General features: G+C 34.1%; 1 protein-coding gene across 2 annotated transcripts; it reads right to left on the minus strand.

Annotated features, from left to right (window-relative positions):
• Positions 1–16: 16 nt before the first annotated feature.
• On the minus strand, positions 17–3,744 carry LOC132172047 (RING/U-box protein). 2 transcript variants are annotated; one of them, XM_059583480.2, is made up of 4 exons: positions 3,653–3,744; positions 1,778–3,013; positions 702–1,680; positions 17–436 (listed from the first exon to the last, which is right to left on the minus strand). In XM_059583480.2, the coding sequence occupies exons 2-4, from the start codon at positions 3,011–3,013 to the stop codon at positions 180–182; spliced, it is 2,472 nt and encodes an 823-aa protein (XP_059439463.2). In that variant the 5' UTR covers positions 3,653–3,744; the 3' UTR covers positions 17–179. The 2 variants fall into 2 exon arrangements, with proteins under 2 accessions (XP_059439463.2, XP_059439462.2); XM_059583479.2 differs by having other exon boundaries at positions 1,778–3,272.
• Between the last annotated feature and the right edge of the window lie 14,936 nt (positions 3,745–18,680).

An 18,680-nucleotide genomic window follows, 5' to 3' on the forward strand; every position in this document is an offset into this window, starting at 1 on the left:
ATTGACTTCTCCTATCTGAATAATTAATTTAACTGTAAAAATCATAAAGTAAGAATAATCTTGTATGTTCAATGTCAGTGAATGACCAACTATCAACAACGTTAACAACAAATTCTTGTCCAACTCCTAACAAAAAAGGATGTGCAGCAAGACAAGGTTGGCTCGGCTGCATTGATCCCCTAAAGACCTAGAGTCAACCATGATGAGGTTCTCGTGTCCATGATCTTCTTCACTACATCCCCCACAAAAGAATCGAAACAAGAAGAGCAACAACCTTTCATAAGACTTTTTTGTCCACCCACCATTAATTCAATGTGGGAACAGGCTGATGCTGGGGGAACAGGGTAATAAACCTCGCTCGTTCTATGTTCAAGGCCACATGCTGCCAAAATGGTGTGTGTAGAACTCCTTGCAATGTCCTTGAAAGTATTGTTTCCTGAATCAAAAGAACAAAATGCAGCTTGAGCTTTTCTTCCATAATCATGTAAAACAAGAGATCAACTCAACAAAAGTATTAACGCATCATAACAAGTGGCAGCCTCAAATATGAGAAAAATCATAACAGAAACCCATTCTTATGTTTACCATGCGTGTTGTGGCAGTATTTCTGACACAAGGATTTCATATTCCAATTGGGTGCATTTGTTGAAGATTCTTGTAGACTCTACGATGTCAATAAAAGAACATAAATTTTTGCATACCTAAATCAATATCTCGGGCCAACTTCTGCAGATGGCTTTTAACCAAAGATTGCAATTGTTCCTTTGCCATTGGAAACTCGATCCCCTCTGTAACTGTACAAGGTGACACACTATCGTCGGATCCAATGATTGATGGTCTGCTGCATTGATGTAGTTGCTCATAACCTGATATTGGATTCATCTCAGCAGGTTCAGGCCATAACCTCCCATTGAAAGACCTGTCATTAGTTGTACTAGTCCGGTCCTGAGATGCTTGCCTTCTCACAAAGCCTAATCTTGAGGAAAAAAAATCCCTATTTTGAAATGATGGAGAGGGATTGTCCCGTAGCCCATCCTCAAAGAATGTACGATATGATGTCCCTGTTTCTTGTGCCCTTGTTTGTTGATTTGTTGTATCCCTGCCTTCTTGATTAATTTGAGAATTTAAAAAATCTGTACTTGAATTAGCAGCTGAACTCGCATCAGTTCTAGCAGCCATAGAATTAATTCTATTAAGGTTCCTGAGCTGATGTATTTGACGATGTATCCAGCGTCTCCCTGAAAGAGTTGGCGCCCCTGCTCCAGATACTGGAGAAGCTGCTTGAGAATCTCCAACAGTAAATCTGGGAGATGAAAGATTCCCAAAATGGGAAAATGGTGTACGAGGTGAGGAAATTAAATTGAGGTCTAAACCTTCCCTAATATTTACAATAGGCGGTGGTCTATTAGATAAGTTGTTGCTCCTAGTCCTTTGATCAGGCAAATGATCTTGTACTTGGGAACCTGAAGATGCCAGAGCAACGGGTCTACAACCATCACAATACCAATTACCTTCAGGTACTTCCCGCCCAAGACCAACACAATATGTGTGTGCAGGTGAATCACAGAGATCACATAGCAACATGAGACCATCATCCCCACCTTCATGGCATTCTGTGCAAATCACATTCTCATATGGATCAAGGTAACTCCTGAGTTCTTCCTCAGAAGGTTGATAAACCTGTATAAAGCAGTTAACCCATTTCAAACCCGGAAATAAGCAACCAGAAATGCAAAATAAAAAAGCAGAATCCAGTAAGAGGAAAGCAATAAGATACCTGATCACGCTCAGGGACTTGAATCAGTGCTTCTCTCAAATCAATTCCTGCTGTCGACCTTGCAGGCTTACTGATTGTCTTGAACCTCTGCTTGCATAAAGGGCAACGAGATTCCACTTTTGCCCACTCCATGATGCAAGCGAAACAAAAATAATGAGAGCAACAGTCCAGTGTTCCCCTTAATCTTCTTTTATCTTCTTCAGACAGGCAAATTCCACAAACCTGCTTTACCACCTCAGCTCTAACTTCCTCCACCTTCTCCTTACCCTTCTTTCCCAAAGGTTCCTCTAACTTCTCCTTACCCTTCCATACCAGAGGATTTCTTTGCTGCTGTAAATCGCTGACCTCCTGAATTCTACTGGGGAAACAGGAACCCCTCAAATTAGCTCTTAGACTTCCACAAAACTTCCTGGCTTCTCTCACTTGCTCTCTCTCTTCTTCAGAGATGGTATGTTTCTCTTCCTCAGAAACGTTATAGTCACAATCAGATGATCCGGAAGACACAAAATCTGAATCTGAAGGTGCAACATACCTCCTCTTTCTTCGACCTGGTTTTTTCTTGTTATTTTCTCTAACAACCAATCTATTATTAAGAAACTCACCGTTATCATCCTCAGCATCATCATATTGTACTTCCCTACTCAACCCACTATTCTTTCTTCTTTTCTTTCTCAAAGGCTTCTTCGAAAAGTTAGATTTTCTCCTCCTTTTCTGACCCCTAACCGAACCCTTTTTTCGCAAACCTCGCTTGCGCACTTTCGTATTAGTTCTCTTCTTTCTCCCCACTGATTCCTCTTCCTCATCTGAACAATCATCTTCATCCAGTATAAACTCCTCATCTTCATCCTCCTCCTCCTCATCAACTTCATAATCCTCATCCTCATCTTCTTCTTCTTCATCATAAGTGGCCCTTTTCCTCTTTCTCGTTGTTTTCACCTCAATTTTACGGTGACCCGATGTACGCTTTTGTCCTTTGGATCTAACCTTTGATCTAACAACCTTCGTCACCACCACCTCCTCCTCCTCCTCCTCCTCCTCCTCAACAAAACTACCAAAACTCTCTTCTGATGCATGCCGATCTAAAGAAGAGCAATAATCGTCATCCCAAGCATCCGAGACCTCGTTTTCTTCATCCGAAACCACATAATCGTCATCTGAATCATCAGAACCCTTACCTATGGATCGATCCCTTCTCTTGAAATTCTTCGTGCAACTAACCTTTTTTCCCCTCACCATCTGCTCTTGCATCCAAAAATACACAAATTTCCAAAACCCCAATTACTTAATCTAATCCAATTACACAAACAATATCAAGATTCTTTAATAATTCCATCAACTGATATTGAACCGAATCATATATAACAAAAAAACCCCAAGATTCTTTGTTTAAGCTTTTGCGTTTCTAGCTTAAGCTCTACCACTCAAATGGGGTAGCAAAACTAGTGCTATCTGATAAGGAAAAAGTACCATTCACCCATTATATCTTATCACCGATCTGTTTCAGCATACAAATCAAAAACCCAAAAATCAGAAAAGTCAAATCTCAGATTTGTTCTATATATATTACTGCAAAATATGTTCAAATTTGACACAAACTTTTTTACCGTTGGATTCGAATTTAAACCTATCCCAAAACAAATATAAATTTTTTGAAAAAGAAAATCCACCATTTGTATCAGAAAATTCCCAATGAAATATCAAAAAATCCCAAAAACCTGAAACCAGAAAGAAACAAAAAGAAAAAAAAAGAAAAAAAGAAAAACATAGCTCATATTTATATATTCATCAAATATTTATACATATATCCTCAAATAGAGAAAAATCAATACAGAAAGAAAGAGAGACAGAGAGACAGAGAGAGAGAGGTTTTGGTACCTGGGAGGAGGAAGAAGGCCCCGGAAAACAACGAGGATGTATTCTTAGCTTCCTCTTCTTCTCTTTTTCTTTTTCTTTTTCCTTTTTTTTTTTTTTTTTTTGTTTCCTTTCTCTGTTTCGGCTTATTGTCGTTTTTATATACAGAGCCGTAGAGACAGAGTATATGTTATTTGGCCTACGCAACTTCGCAACTGCATCGGAGGATCCTTCGTGGAATTACTAGCATGCCCTTATTATCTCCGGGGGGTGATAAACAGTAAATTTGACTCTCTTCTTTTTTTTTTTTTCGGGTCTTTCAACTTTTTCTTTTAATGCAATTAGAAAAAATAATTCATAAACACGTTTTACTTTTCTAATTAGAAACAAAAAGGCAAGGACGAAAAAATAGCATATATAGAGTTATGTTTCAATAAGCAAGGAAAAAAAAAACGTACTTATAAAATAATAATAAAAAAAAAAAAAAAGATAAAATTAAAAAAAAAAAGTGAAAAAGGGCATCTTTGTTTTTGATTAATCATTTGTGTTATATAAATATAGTAAGTCCACGATATGGTTGGATCCATTATTATTATGATTTTTTATGTTTAATTATCTTTGAGTTTTGCATGTAGACAAAATTTTATTCTACGTTAGGTTGGAGGAGTTACAATCATTCAATTCAATTTATTAAACTGACATTTGTTTTTAAAGTACACGATTTTCATCTATATATATATATATATATATATATATATATGTGTGTGTGTGTGTAATCAATGAAATTCAAGAGTATAGTTGGTTCTATTCACGGCAAGACCACTTTGTGTACTTATTCCTATAAAGTAAACTTCAGACCCGTGTAAAGTGCCCAATCCACAGGGATCCGGTAATATTCTGGCTTCACTGGCAGGTTGGCCTCAAGAAATTATTTGCCACCAAAGGAATTCGAAGTTTAAATCAAATAGAAATGCCACCAAAATCAAAGCTCTCACCACTTGAGCCAACTTTTCACGGTTTTTGGTTATTATTCTCTACATAAACGAAAAAGACAAGTATGAATTATTTTTATTATTTTATTTGAAAAGTATAAAATAAATGAAAGAAAATAAGTCTTATAATATTCTTTGATTTTGTAAAAATGACCACTCAACAAATGATTACTAAGTTGTTAATTTGGCCGCCATAAAACCAAAAATGAATATTAAATTGTAAAAATATGTGAAACAAAGCGTATGTTATAAATCTGAATTAGATATTTTTCTTAATCAACATGAAAATATTTCTTATTTTGAATTACCATTCAACAAATGAGTATTAAGTTTGTGAATTTGAACATAAAACAAAAATTTAAATATTAAGTTGTAAAATATGAGAAACAAATCATACGTTACAATACAAACCTGAGTTAAGAGATTTTTCTTAATCAGCATGAAAAATGAAACAATTGAAAAAACAACAAAGAAACATCCAAATTCCAAATGATGCATGATTAGTCATTTAGTCATGTGTCTTAATTATTGTTTGGCATTTTACGAAAATGCCCATTCACGTTGAAGTGCAGGTGAACGGTACTTACCACTTACCAGTTGCTTCTGACTTTGGGAAATGATAAGATGCAGCGACGCAGATTACATGACGAAGCATACGCAACTTAGCTATCAATCAAGACCCTACAAAGTGAAGTAAGTGGCCATGATATGTCCCACGATGGATCGGGATCCCCAGCTCTGAAATTGCCCATCAATTTTTTTTTTTTTGAAATTATGACCATTAAATCTCATAGTCTATAACCTGCCACGTGTTTTATTAATTAAAAAAATAATATTTTATTATTTAAATTGTAAAAATAAAATATAAAACAAAATAATAATAATAATAAAAAAGTATGGGGTGGCTAAGGGCCGATTAGGGGTAGCCGAAGCCACCCCCTAGGGCCTAGGGCCCGAAGCCACCCCTTTTTTTTTTATGATTATTTTTATTTTGTTTTATATTTTATTTTTACAATTTAAATAATAAAATATTTTTTTTTTTAATTAGTGAGATACGTGGCAGTTTATAGACCCTTATATGAGATTTAATAACCAAGATTTCAAAAAAAACTGATGGGAGCTGGGAATCCCGATCCATCCCACGATGGGCCGAACCACTTAATTCTCGTGGTTTAACATGCTCGGGTAAGTAATCCCAAAGAATGAGGGACTACTAGAATGAAAGCTCACAAGTGACAAGGCTACCAATAGGTAAGCCGACCAAAAATCGATTATGTGTGAGGAGCATGACAAAGTTCCCATAAAAGTGATGCATGCACCCGAAAAGCAAAAAAGGCACGTGAATACTTTTTATAATTTTGTTTTAAAACACACTTTTGGCTTGCAAAATTTTAGGGTTAAACAGACTCTTGGGGTCATTTTTTAGTTTACTTATGACGACCCCTTTTAAAAAGAAATCAATTTATAGTGAATCTAGTTATGTTTTATTCTGTCTATCGATATTCTTAACAATGAGAAGTTGTTTTATAAACTATATTTTTATCATATTGTGTTGACTCAACAGTTTCAACGAACTTTTGAATTTTTCTTTTCTTTTTTAACAATAACTTATCATAGAATTGGTTAAAACTGCAACGTCAAAATCGCAAGATCAGCATTACTTACTCATTACTCAATAATGAGACAGGGTTGAGGTAAATTTTTAGTTAAAATACCGTCCATTAAAAAGTAAAAAAAGAAAAGAAACTAAGAAAGAACATTGTATCTCTTGCACATTGAGTCAACAAACTTTTCAAACATGATGACGTGGATGCTAAGTTATTACATCACGTGTTTCACACTTACACGTTCTTGTAAATTTGACATGCTTAATGCACAACCAATAAATATAATATACCTTATACTTGACATCATAGGATAGGAGGACATTATACTCTTCAATGTCCTAGAAAAGAAAAAAGGTGAAAAGAAAGTAATTAATAAATTTCTTAAAGAACAAGAATTTGAAGAAGATCTCGCAAGTTGTCAACAATCATTTAAATTATTTTAAAAGTCCCATAAAAGTAATAGTTAATTAAGTTAAAAGTAATTAATCACTTTAACTATTTACTATAGGAAGATTTGTTTGGTATGGAAATGGTCTCAATGATTGGAGGCAGAAAATTACATGAAACTATTCACACATATCATATTAAGTATAATAATTACAAAAAAACATAAAAAATTATATTAAGTATAATAAATAATACCCTTTTCTTTTTAATTGTCAACGTTATCTTGCTCTGGGATTTGAGCTTCCAACCTTTTGGTTCTGACAATTACAGGTCAAGTTTTTTATTTTCCTTTTTTGGCATAATCATTTTTCTTTTCTTCTTTTGTCCATTGAGTAAATTAGTTTGACATGGGGTGAAGAAGATAAATCCAACAAGTTGATAGCTACAAATCAAATTCTTCCATTTAAAATGTTATTATTATATAATTCATCGGTTGTCTCTTGTCTGTGAAAATTAAGGTGAATATATGGGTTTTGTGGTCATTAGGTTTTTTTATTATATATATATATATATATATATATATATATATATTTGGAGTGATCAGGTCCTACTAAAACGTGGATTATCACGTATCATGTTTATTAACGTGAACGATCATGTAGTAGTCATGTTAAATCATAATTTATTTCAAAAGTTTAAACTGATAAAAAATAATAAATTTAATTAATATTTAACACTCATCCTAACATGTGAGTTTAAACTCATTTTTTAATAGGTGAAGGCCAACATATAAAATATTTAATTAAAATTGGGAGGATGAGGTGAATTGACGGTGATTTATTCTAAGAGTTTAACTTGATATGAATAGGTAAGTTTAGGGTGCGCTTGTGATTGCAATTTTATATTTTTAAAAGATATTGCAAAACATAAGACGTTTGGCATTCCGATTTAAAAAGCACTTAATTTAAAATAAAATAAAAAATCTACAATTTTTTATAAGCAGGCTAGGAGGTGCTTATTTGAAAAAAAACGTGAATTTAAACAAAAATTACCATTTCGCATAACAAATATTTGATAAAAAAAAAAAAAACTTTTTAACATGTTTTATTAAACGTCTTTACGAATTTATAAAGTATCGATTTAAAAATGCAATTTTTAAAATCGCACTTATTGAAACCGTAATTTTAAATGGACCCTTAATCATTTAATCAATACTTACTTAACGCATGTAATACTCATTTATATAAAATGTAAACTCTTGCATGAATTTGTAACAAAATTTATTAAAAGATTTTTTATTTTTATTAGAGTTAAGAGGGCTATCTTCAATTATGTATGCTATAGCCTATAAACCCACCGGGCCTCCCCACCACCCCCCTAATGCTATGCACCTTATCCCAAGGCCCAAGCTAAAAAAGCAACGATTTCTTCAACCGAAGTGGCATACCCCAGCTCTAAGCTAGGCTAGCTAGCCTTGCTTTTAGTCGTAATAAGTTTCTTATTATAAGGTTTCTTTTTGCCTCCACTTTGCAGCTAAAAGAAAGAAAAATAAATGGCAATTAGTGGAACCATTTGGTACATGGAAATGGAATCATTTGGTTTTGTGGGTGAGGTGGATAAATGCTAAAAAGGGAGGCCTGCTAAGAATTAGGTAGCCAAGTAGCTACAGGATCACTTTCTGGTCCTTCAAATATTTTTATTTATTTTTTTCAACAATCTCATTTATTAATAAACGAGCATAAAACTCAAACAATACAAAACAAAGTTCTGAAGCAATTATAGTCGAAATTATGAGGTTAAAAGCGTCAAAGATGACGTATTACATTTCAGGCTCAAACAAAATCTACTAACCTATGACTAATTTTTAAATTAAACAGTGAATCTGCACCAAACAGATTCAAACCAATGCATAGGTAGCTCTTATTACCTATGCATTGGGTGGGGACTCTTTTATTTAAGACCAAGTCTTAAATATTTAAATGAAAATGATATTTAATAGACTGATATATAATTGATAATTAATTATTAATTTTTTTAAGTCTTTATTTTTTTTTGAAGAAAAGATATCTTTCATTGCTTTCAGGAAAATGTATAAACATCTAGAACCCAAGGTTCTAAGATACAAGAGCATGAAGCTCTAAAGGTACTAAATGAAAAAGACAATCTGGCAAGACATGGATCCAAACTTGATCTGCCGAGTGTCGCAGACTTTCCTTGGCCAGACTATGGGCTGCTTCTCTCCTCGTGGTGAACCATCCAGCTCCTGCATGTTCCTAGAAAGGACCTTGGCATCGTCAACCATATGCCCATAAGTCTTTATTGAATATTATTCTAATTAGATGACAATAGTACAACAATTTATTGAATATTACTCATATTTAAAAGGAAAAAAAGAAAAAAAGAAAAAAAAAAAAGCTGCTTAGTCTTTCTCATGTGACCTTGGCAATGGGCCCATTTCAGTTTTTTTGTTTATAAATATATCAAGTCCACAATATGGAAATCTGAATTCTGAGCCCTATTGTTATCAGGGCTTGGGCTTTGCTTTAATATTGGGTTTATATGGTGGGGCATACTCATAACCCATTCACATATTGGGTTTATATGGTGAGGCACAAAAATAGGACTTCTATGTGCAAGAGATGCCCATTGCGAGGGTCGTCAATTTTTAAAATATTTACAAATTTGATACGAATTTAATACAAAATTAATGTATTAGGGTTGAAGAATATGACATATTTAATTAAATATGTTGAGTTATGGTTAAACTATACGACGCGACTCAAATCCGAACAGTCAATTTTTAATATAATTTGCAAATTTGACACGAATCTAACATAAAATTAGTGTGATAGGGTTGAAGAGTAAAACTTGTTTAATTAAAATGGTTGAATTATAGTTAAACTATATAGTCTTATATCTATGCATCGACATGACACGACTCAAATCTAACACGCGAATAAGAATTGCAATTCCTACCCATTATGTATACTTCCTAATATCTTTTTTTTTTTTTGGTTTTTTTTTTTTTCCCCTAGCATTGATTTTACAAATGTTTATTTAAAATTCTCAAAGTTATTGTCAATATATCTTGAGAGTTGTAAATCCTTTCTTGCACCAAAATATTTTCAAGTGGCCAATTAATGCAAATGAACTATAGGTGAATTTTGTTGTTACTAAGGACCCCTTTAGATATTTCTGGGTACTATCTAAACACACGCAAAAGTGATTGAAACAGAATGAATTTCGAACAGTATTATGGTACATGTCTCTTTCAGTCTCTCTTTCTCTTCGTCTCTTTGGTCCATTGCAGGTTCATTAGGACTACTTTTACAAGACAACTAGACAAGACAAGAGACCCCGAAACATAGGCATCGTGGAGTTAGTGCAGAGAGCACATTCTGTTCTTAGTAAAAGGATAACTCATAAATTGGTTTAAGAATAGTTTGCATTATGCTCATTGCTATGTCATTGCACACTAAATCTGTTGAAGCAGATTTTCGCAAGGCTGGACCTAAGGATGGGCTCCAACAAAAAAACAAGGAACAATGCTTATGCATACGAGAAGAAAGTGGAATAAAGCAAGTTTTTTTGGGGGTGCAAAGGCCATACCTGGTTTTCGGATATGTTGCTGTTGTTTGGTTGCTTGCCATGTGACGAGCTTGTAGCTGTGTGATAACTGTCTTAGGCAGGCGACCTTTTGAAATTTTACAACTTTTTTAATGAGTAGGCCTTTTTGTTAATTGGGTCTTTCCCAAAACTAATTACTAATTCCGGGTTTCAAACCCCTAATTATATCAAAACTCTCTGATCCACATATCTTTAAGGGTGGAATCACCTTTATTCTAGAAACAACTCATCAACTCCACAGATAGGCTTCGAGAGTTATCCAATTCAATGATTTGGCAGTGTTTATGACAGCATATGCCAAGCCATTCAAAACTTCTTCGATTAATTGCATATGTTTGGGGACCATCATATAGTTTTATGACAATTGGGGGGAGGGGGAATTGATATTCGAAGGATTGGAATAAAGATAGTATCACTTCATAGAATAGAATCTTTGCCCCTAAAAGAAGAACATCAAAGCTTGAGGACTAAGCTCTCCATTTGATTGGCTCTTATATATATATAGTCTAATATTAAAGGGAATAGACATGATAATTTGACAAGTCATCTGCCACAATAAAGAGGTCTTAGAGCTTTATCTTTTTGGCCTGGAAGATTAAGAGAACCAATGAGACTTCACTCACATAGTTCAATTCAACTTCTCTGCCTAATCCAACATTTAGAGACGATTTGAGAAATAAATAAATAGATTAACGGGTAAGTAATCTATATCATACCACCAAGGGTGGTGGTTTAGTGGCATTCGGGTAACTCTTAATAGTGTGGTAGGTGGAAGAGGTCTTAAGGTTGAACCCCAAAATAGGAAGCGCTTGAGATTATTTTTATACCACCGGCATGGGTGTCGCTAGTCATGTCTTCGGTGGGACTGGGTTAGATTATATCTCAATCAGCTTGAGGGAGCGCATGTGGTTTTCCACCGTTAGGCCTGGGTATCGGTCAAAACGGTCCGGTTTTGGCTTTTATCGGTTATTAACCGATAGTTTTTGGTTAAACGGTTTATCAACCGATACCGGACCAATAATAATTTTAACCGAAATTATCGGTTATAACGGTACACGGTTAAACGGTTCGGTTAAACCGGTTAACCGTGGGCTTTATATTGATTTATTTTGTTTGGCCAAAAATGAGTTTTTTTTACTTTTGAGAGCCCAAATACTTTTTGTTGGGCTGAAATAACTTATTAAAAATGAATTGTTTTAGGGTTCAAATACTTTTTGTTGGAACCCAAATATTTGTTTTTTGGGCTAAAAATTGAAGTTTTTTTATATTGATCCACCACAACTTTTTTTTATATTATAAAATACATTTTTCCAAAGCAAATGAACTAATTAACATAATGAATGCTAATTAGACTAGCAAAACTAGTTAATGAAAAATGCTTTCACCAAAGGCAAAGAAATCTCATCCAATGCTATCACTAAAAAAAAAAAAATTCAAACATACCCAAACCCAAATTAAAATAAGGTTACATAGGTATATATATAATCCCCAAACTACGTCGTTTTGGCATCTCTACTTAACAGTTTATATCGGTTAAACGGTTAACCGATATGAAATTTCTAATCGGACCGAACTGAACCGATAAGTATACCGGTATAAAAAATTTAACTGATAAGGATATCGGTATATCGGTTACGGTTAATATCGGTTCGGTCGAAACTGGTACATGGCCGGTAATCGGTAACCGGTTAATTTGCTCACCCCTACCCATCGTCTAGGCCTCTATTGTTATTCGTTCCCAATTGACAGATAATATTATGGTCACGCTTAGATAAAGTAGCCACTCGTCACACTCTTCTGCCTTGATTAGAATATCATGAATTCCAACCAAATTATGGTAGCTACTTGTAGACTAAATAATTGAAACTATCTTATTTGACTCCTATATGTACTAATCATCTCTCTCTATGAACTACTCTATCTTACCATATGGTTGCTCTTGATATTTTAATTTTTGATGATGACATGGCAAAAATCTAAAGGTAAAAAGTAGTCCAGATTTTATTTTCTTTTAAAGTAATAAAGAGGAACCAAACCTTATTAATACATGAAATGCTTGAGGTGTGGATTTTTAGTTCATGGCATGGTTTGAATACAACACATATAATACACTATAAAGACCATGCCGGACAATAAAGCCAAAAATTAAGGTATAGGTATAGGAGGTTGTCATGATTTTTAAGGAATATTGAGTGATCAGTGACTTTCCCCTCTACCAAAACACATAATATATATATATACTTTTTGGTTCTCCACTTATTTAATTTGTAAATTATGACAATACTACCTAGACTGGGACCAATTAAATTAGATTAATTTAGATCATTGTCAACAGAAAGTGTTACAACCCAATGCATTGACTTTATTTTTAATTTTTTGTGCAAACCAAACCCAAACTTTAGGTCTTGTTCATGGTTTGTAGGTTTCACATGGACTTCAAATGATAAAAAGACTTGTTAGGTCTTGGTCACAAGCCATTTGGTGAAAAGGACATTCCCTTGCTGGAAGTCTTAATCTTCGACTAGCTATAGCTAGGGATGGAATCGGAAATTTTAACGTCAGGCGGTCGGGGGTAAGACTAAAAGAAAAAAAATTGATGGGGGAGAAAATTCAATTTTTGAGGGTCTTCTTCTAAAAAATATATATTTTTGAGAGATTAAAAAAAAAAAAAAAAAAAAAATTGGAGGAACTGTACTTGTCTTGAACACCTATACACTAAAACTTTTTCCATGTACCAAACTAAGGATCTAGCTAAGCAAAATTCAAAGTTCAAAATCAATTACTAGAGAAGATGGAAATATATATAGATCGTAATCACAATTTAAAGTTCAAAATTCAAACCGTTTCATATGTTGTCAGATCAATTTATAAAATTTTTTTGATTGTGATACGGTTTAGTTCGCAAATGATGATAAACATGGTTAAGCACATGTTGTCCACGACCCATCTCAATCAAAATTATCATTCATAGTAGGGTTTTGAGTGTGATTGTGTCAATGCAATAATGAAAATTTGTGACATTTTACATTCAAATTCAGAAAAAGGAGGGGGGGGAGGGGGGGGGGATGCAACTTTACACATAAACATGCTTAATTTGGTAAGTGAGTGAGGGCATTGCATAGGATGAGATTTTTAACCTCCTAACACGTGGCATGTTTCAAATGGAAAAGACATACCCCTAGATGTCATTCCTAATACCCCCTTTTTTTTTTCCTAATACCTCACCCCCACCCCCCACCCCCTTTTTTTTTTTTTTTTTTTAATTGCCACTTTTTCCTTTTTTTTTTGGCATGTCCGCACAAGAGGGGTGAGGGAGATTCGAACTAGTAACTTCCGCTTCTTTAGACGTGGTCCAAGCCGATTAAGTTACCTTTCGAGGACATTTTTTCCTAATACTTGTTTTATCATTAATTATCATTTACATTTTTATTTGTTTTTTTTTTTTAATATAATCCCCACCAATACTAATTACTTTTTGCTTTTATATTGATTGGATAAAGATTTTAAATTTTATAATTCTTGAATTAACAATTTTTTTCTCCAATCAATTGTATTACATTGACACATTTTCTTAGAAGATGTGATTCTTATATATATTTTTAAAGAGAACAACCCAAATGATCAAAATTGAAGAACAAGATAAAATATCCTCCAAAGAATGAATACCCAAAACTTACCGGTGGTGGAGCAACAGCAAAGGGACCATTGGTGGCGCTCGACGATACTCAACGATGGCGTGGGTAGTGGCTCAGTGGCATGGTCACTTAGTGGTGTGGATTTTCTCTTAAATGGGGAAAATGATGTTTTGTCGATTGCTTTATTGAGGAGAATGGGTAAAAATCATGTGTTTTTATCTTTCTCTCATTTGGTGCGATAAGAGAGAAAGCTTGAGTCTACACATATGGTCTATTTTAAAATATTAATTAAATATTAAATTCACATGTTTTTATTGGCGTCAACTTTTTGGAAAACTGATAATTTAACATACATTAATAGAAAGTTAGAAAATGAGATATTGTTAGACTTTATGGCCGTATAAACGTTGGACAAAGATTCTCTCTATTTTATGATTATAATTTGAATTTGATGCATATATGTCATATAGCTAATGCTTGGAGTATCACTATTTTCTAAATCCTTCCAAAAATAGTGCTGCTACCAAGCATTGCTCTATCATCTATGCCATACTATATACTTTTTTTTTTTATAATATATATATATACCAACCATATTACTCACCAAAATTAAGAACTAACATAGAATAAGATGTTTTAAAAAAAATTCTGAAAAAAAAAATCCTTTTATTTTCTAAATGAATTTCCGGAGATGAAGTGAGAAATAAGCCACAAAACAAATATAGCTTGTCCTGTAATCAACTTTTTTTTTTTTTTTTTTCTTGTAATTACAAGTAATTTCATGGTCAAGTTTTGCTTTGATTCAATCTTATTCCTCTTTGTTTCTTTTTTCCTTTTCTTTAACCTTCTTTATCAACATGTTTTGCAGGTCTTTAGCCGGGGAAGTGGAGCCCACGTGATGGAATGGCTGGGCTTGGGCCGGCAGCCTTATGCCCTTAACTAATACACATGACGGCGTGGTACTTTGGGTCCCACCAATTGGACTTTTCTTTGGGGCCCATTTCCATATTTTTGGGAGAAAACACACCCTAATTCCTAACCTTTCAGGTTCGGCTCCGAACCATATGTTTGAATATTTTTGAACGTTGGAGGGAGACAGGCCAGCTTAATTACCAATAACCCCCTTCATCTTAGCTTAATTTCCAAGCTGCGTAAAACCTTAAACAAGCTATTTGGACGGCAATACATGCAATATCAAAAGAAAAACATTTTCCTTTGAAACTATTTTGAATGAAGGACTTTGGTTTCTTGTATTTCATATAAGATCTACGTGTATAAAAAGGTTTCAAATACATACAATCTCTATTATAATTGTTGAATTTGTACACGGTTTCAGATGATAGACACAACCTCTAAAGGCTCATCAACCCTTCTTGATCAATTCCCGCGCAAGCAAACAGCAAGAACCACTTCTTTAAGGTGCATATATTCTTTCTATTCAGTTAGTTATATTGAAGATGTATTTTTGTCTCTTAAAAGTGAAAAGACAAAAATACCCTTTAAATATAACTAACTGAATACTCTTCGATTCAAATAAACTGGAGGGAGATGTATTCCCGAATTTTGAACCCAATCTCAAACAACAACCTCTTAATTTGCTAGCATCCCTTGAGATATGGGCATTTTAATAAAGAAATGGGCCAAGTACGTAGTGGCCTGGATGATGAGGTGGCGCACATATCATGTGATGCTACTTACTGTGTCCATGAAATGGTGATTGGTTGCCCAATGCCCATCATCTTTGATTGACAAGTCACAAGTGCATGGCATGAAAGATATATAATTGGTGCTTTCTGCTTTCCTTCCTTCCTCCCTTCCCGATCTTTCATCTCCCGGGGGGCCTAAACTTAGTTTGTCTCCTGGCCTACCCCCAACTCTTTCCCCACCTTTCTTTGCCAAGTTGCTCACTTGTTCATATAATTTCAACTTCCTCTTGTACATCATGTGAGAGAGAGAGAGAAGAAGAAGAACAGTAACCAATCTGCTTAGTTCTCTGATGGGCCTCTCCTCTAATGGTACACAATCCCTTTAATTGGTCGGGGTGCCCCATCAGAATCCATGTGTAAAAGAAGAAGCTAAGGATTAGGAGGGAGTGTGAGGCATGGGAGAGGACTTTGGGGTAAAAGGTGAAGGAAGGATCTAGGTAAGCGCCAAGTAGGCAAAAAGAATCTATACTTTTCATACGAACGTACACATTAGTCCTTGCATATTGTTTTTACGAAAAAAAAAATTATTGTTGTTGGTGCGATTTTGGGGTCTAAGATTTGCTATCACAACATGCATCTTTGTGGTTGAGCTGAGATGGGGTCTCCCGGTACAAGAATGGCGTGTGTAAAACAACAAAGGGTCTCCGGTTGAGATTGAAGACACTTTGATGCTTAAGTCAGTATAATTATGTTTAGAGTAAGAACAATAATAAAACATTATATCTGGGTTATAATGAGCTAGCATGCGTGAGAGAGATGGTGAGGGCCTCCAAGAGAGATAGAGGTGTGAGAGATTTTTTGGGGAGTAGGAAGAAGAAGTCCCCTTCTTCCCATTTTCTTCTTTTATTTAAGGGGACTTCTTCTTATCTTCCTGCAGAGGGCTGCTGCTGCCCCCAATTATTTTATTGATAAAATAGGGAACAATTATGATATGGCGAGTGATAACTCTCTACGACGCATCTTCGGCTTGTTTATGAATGGCTTGTGGGCCGACACACATTCCTTACAGGGCCAATGGTTATAGGCCTTGTTCTTCGATGTGATGGGCCTATCCTCTAATGGTACACCACATTATAAGAAATTTGCTCATTATATTTTAGTGTGGCCCATATGCCACATGCATTTATTGTGGTTTACATTAAAAACAATTATGAGTGTTCAGTAATTTATTCCAAATAAATAATTATTTGTGGAATCAAAATCAAAATTGATTTTTATTCTAATTCTTATTCCTTGATGAGAATAATAAATAAGATAAAATTTTGATTGAGGGACATTGACTTACCTAAAAATAAAGCATGTGTATTCCATCAATTGGGCATCAGTTGACATAGGTCAGAAGACACCTCTTAACAAAATTTTTGTTTCATTTTTTTTTCCTGTTATTAAAGTTCTTTGATTCACTTGAGCAAACATGGTTGAAGGTAAATCTAAATCTTTTGCATATTTTATCAGCCATGATAGTGATGCTCTTACAATCTCGATTTCTAGGCAAATTCATATATATATATATATATATATATATATATATTGGATTTGAAGAAGCTATCAAAAAGAGGAGATGAAAACATGAGGACATTACATCCTTAAATAATTATAATGTAAAGAGTTGAAGTTTCTTTCATTCACAAAGTACTTTGGTGGTGATGATTATCTTAACCTTTTTAAAAGTATTTGTATTTGGTTTTCTCAGGTTGAGTTTCCTAATCATGGTGGCATGTAGCCTTTACAAATAAGCAAAGGGATTGGCAATAAATTATTGTAATAATGGTATGGTATCATCAAGGTATCGACAAAGAAACAGATGGGGAAGCTCAGCCATATTGTTTACACAAATGATCCATCATGCCTATGCCTAATTTTCATTGAGGATTTGGGCTAACTTTTAAGCATTTTGCATTTTCAATTAGATGATAAAGCCATGTGGGGATACAAAAGGCCCCATAATCCAATCATATTTCTCTATACCTTTCCTCTAAAATATAGGAAAGAAAAGGGCATTTGGGTTAGAGATTGGATAGCCACATTCTGCAGAATTCATTAGGAATCCACCTTGGTAATCTTTCAAATCTGAAAGGGACTAACCAATGTCTACACAAGTAGGGTTGAAAGGGACCTAACTAAAGTTAAATCTAAATACTAAACTATATAATACAATACTAAATGATAAAACTACCTACCCGTTAGACAATCATTGCACGGGCTATATACTTACTACGCGACAGAAAATCAGGAAACACCGTCCAAGAATTGGGTCTCTTTCTCAAAAAATTATCTGACTTAACTTTCGTAGAGTCTTCTTCCGATTCAGACTCTGATGGTCTTCTCCTTGTTTTGCATATGGGCAAAAAAATCCACTTTAACGCCAAAGATCTTTTAGATCAAATAGAGAAGACGTTTGGTTGGCATGCAAATCACATAGTGCCAAGCCAAATTTAGCCAATGCAATAATATGAATGCAACAAAGGCAGATCAATGTGTACAATTCACTTCAAACCCACTCGGATATACTGCATTATTCTCCCTAGATTCACTGAATTAAGGTGTACTTGTTATCTGGAGAGGTTACGAAGATTTATCCTTCGTGTCAACTGCTAAAACACGTGAATAACATCTCATACATGGTTATTATTAATTTTTTAAATTGGGTCAGAAAAATTTCTTTCAATTTAGTTTATCAAACTGAAATATGTTTAAAATGTATGTAATTCTCTCGGTGAGAATTAAACCCTAGCTTCATTTTTTTTTTTTTTTCAGAATTTTTTATCCTCTAAGATATTTTCCTTCTCTATTAGAACTTAGCCAACAATTACACTCCTTGCAACATCAAAACCAGAAAAATAACTCCAACCCACGTCTAAATAGTTTCTAATATATTGTCCAAAATGATTTTTTTTTTAAAAAATATATATATATCAAATATGTGATTTTTATTTTTCTACCTATTTATTTTTAGATTGTAAAATGGATGATGTGGAAGGTATCCAAATTAAAGTAGAAAAAAAAAAAGATAATTTTGACAAAAGAAGAATTTAATCGGATTCTATTTTCTAAAATTTCGTTGAAATGAACAAACTCGTCAAATGGAAGCTTCCGAT

Source organism: Corylus avellana, chromosome 1, assembly GCF_965113065.1.
Source record: "Corylus avellana chromosome 1, dhCorAvel1.hap1.2, whole genome shotgun sequence".
Taxonomy (NCBI): Eukaryota; Viridiplantae; Streptophyta; class Magnoliopsida; order Fagales; family Betulaceae; genus Corylus; species Corylus avellana.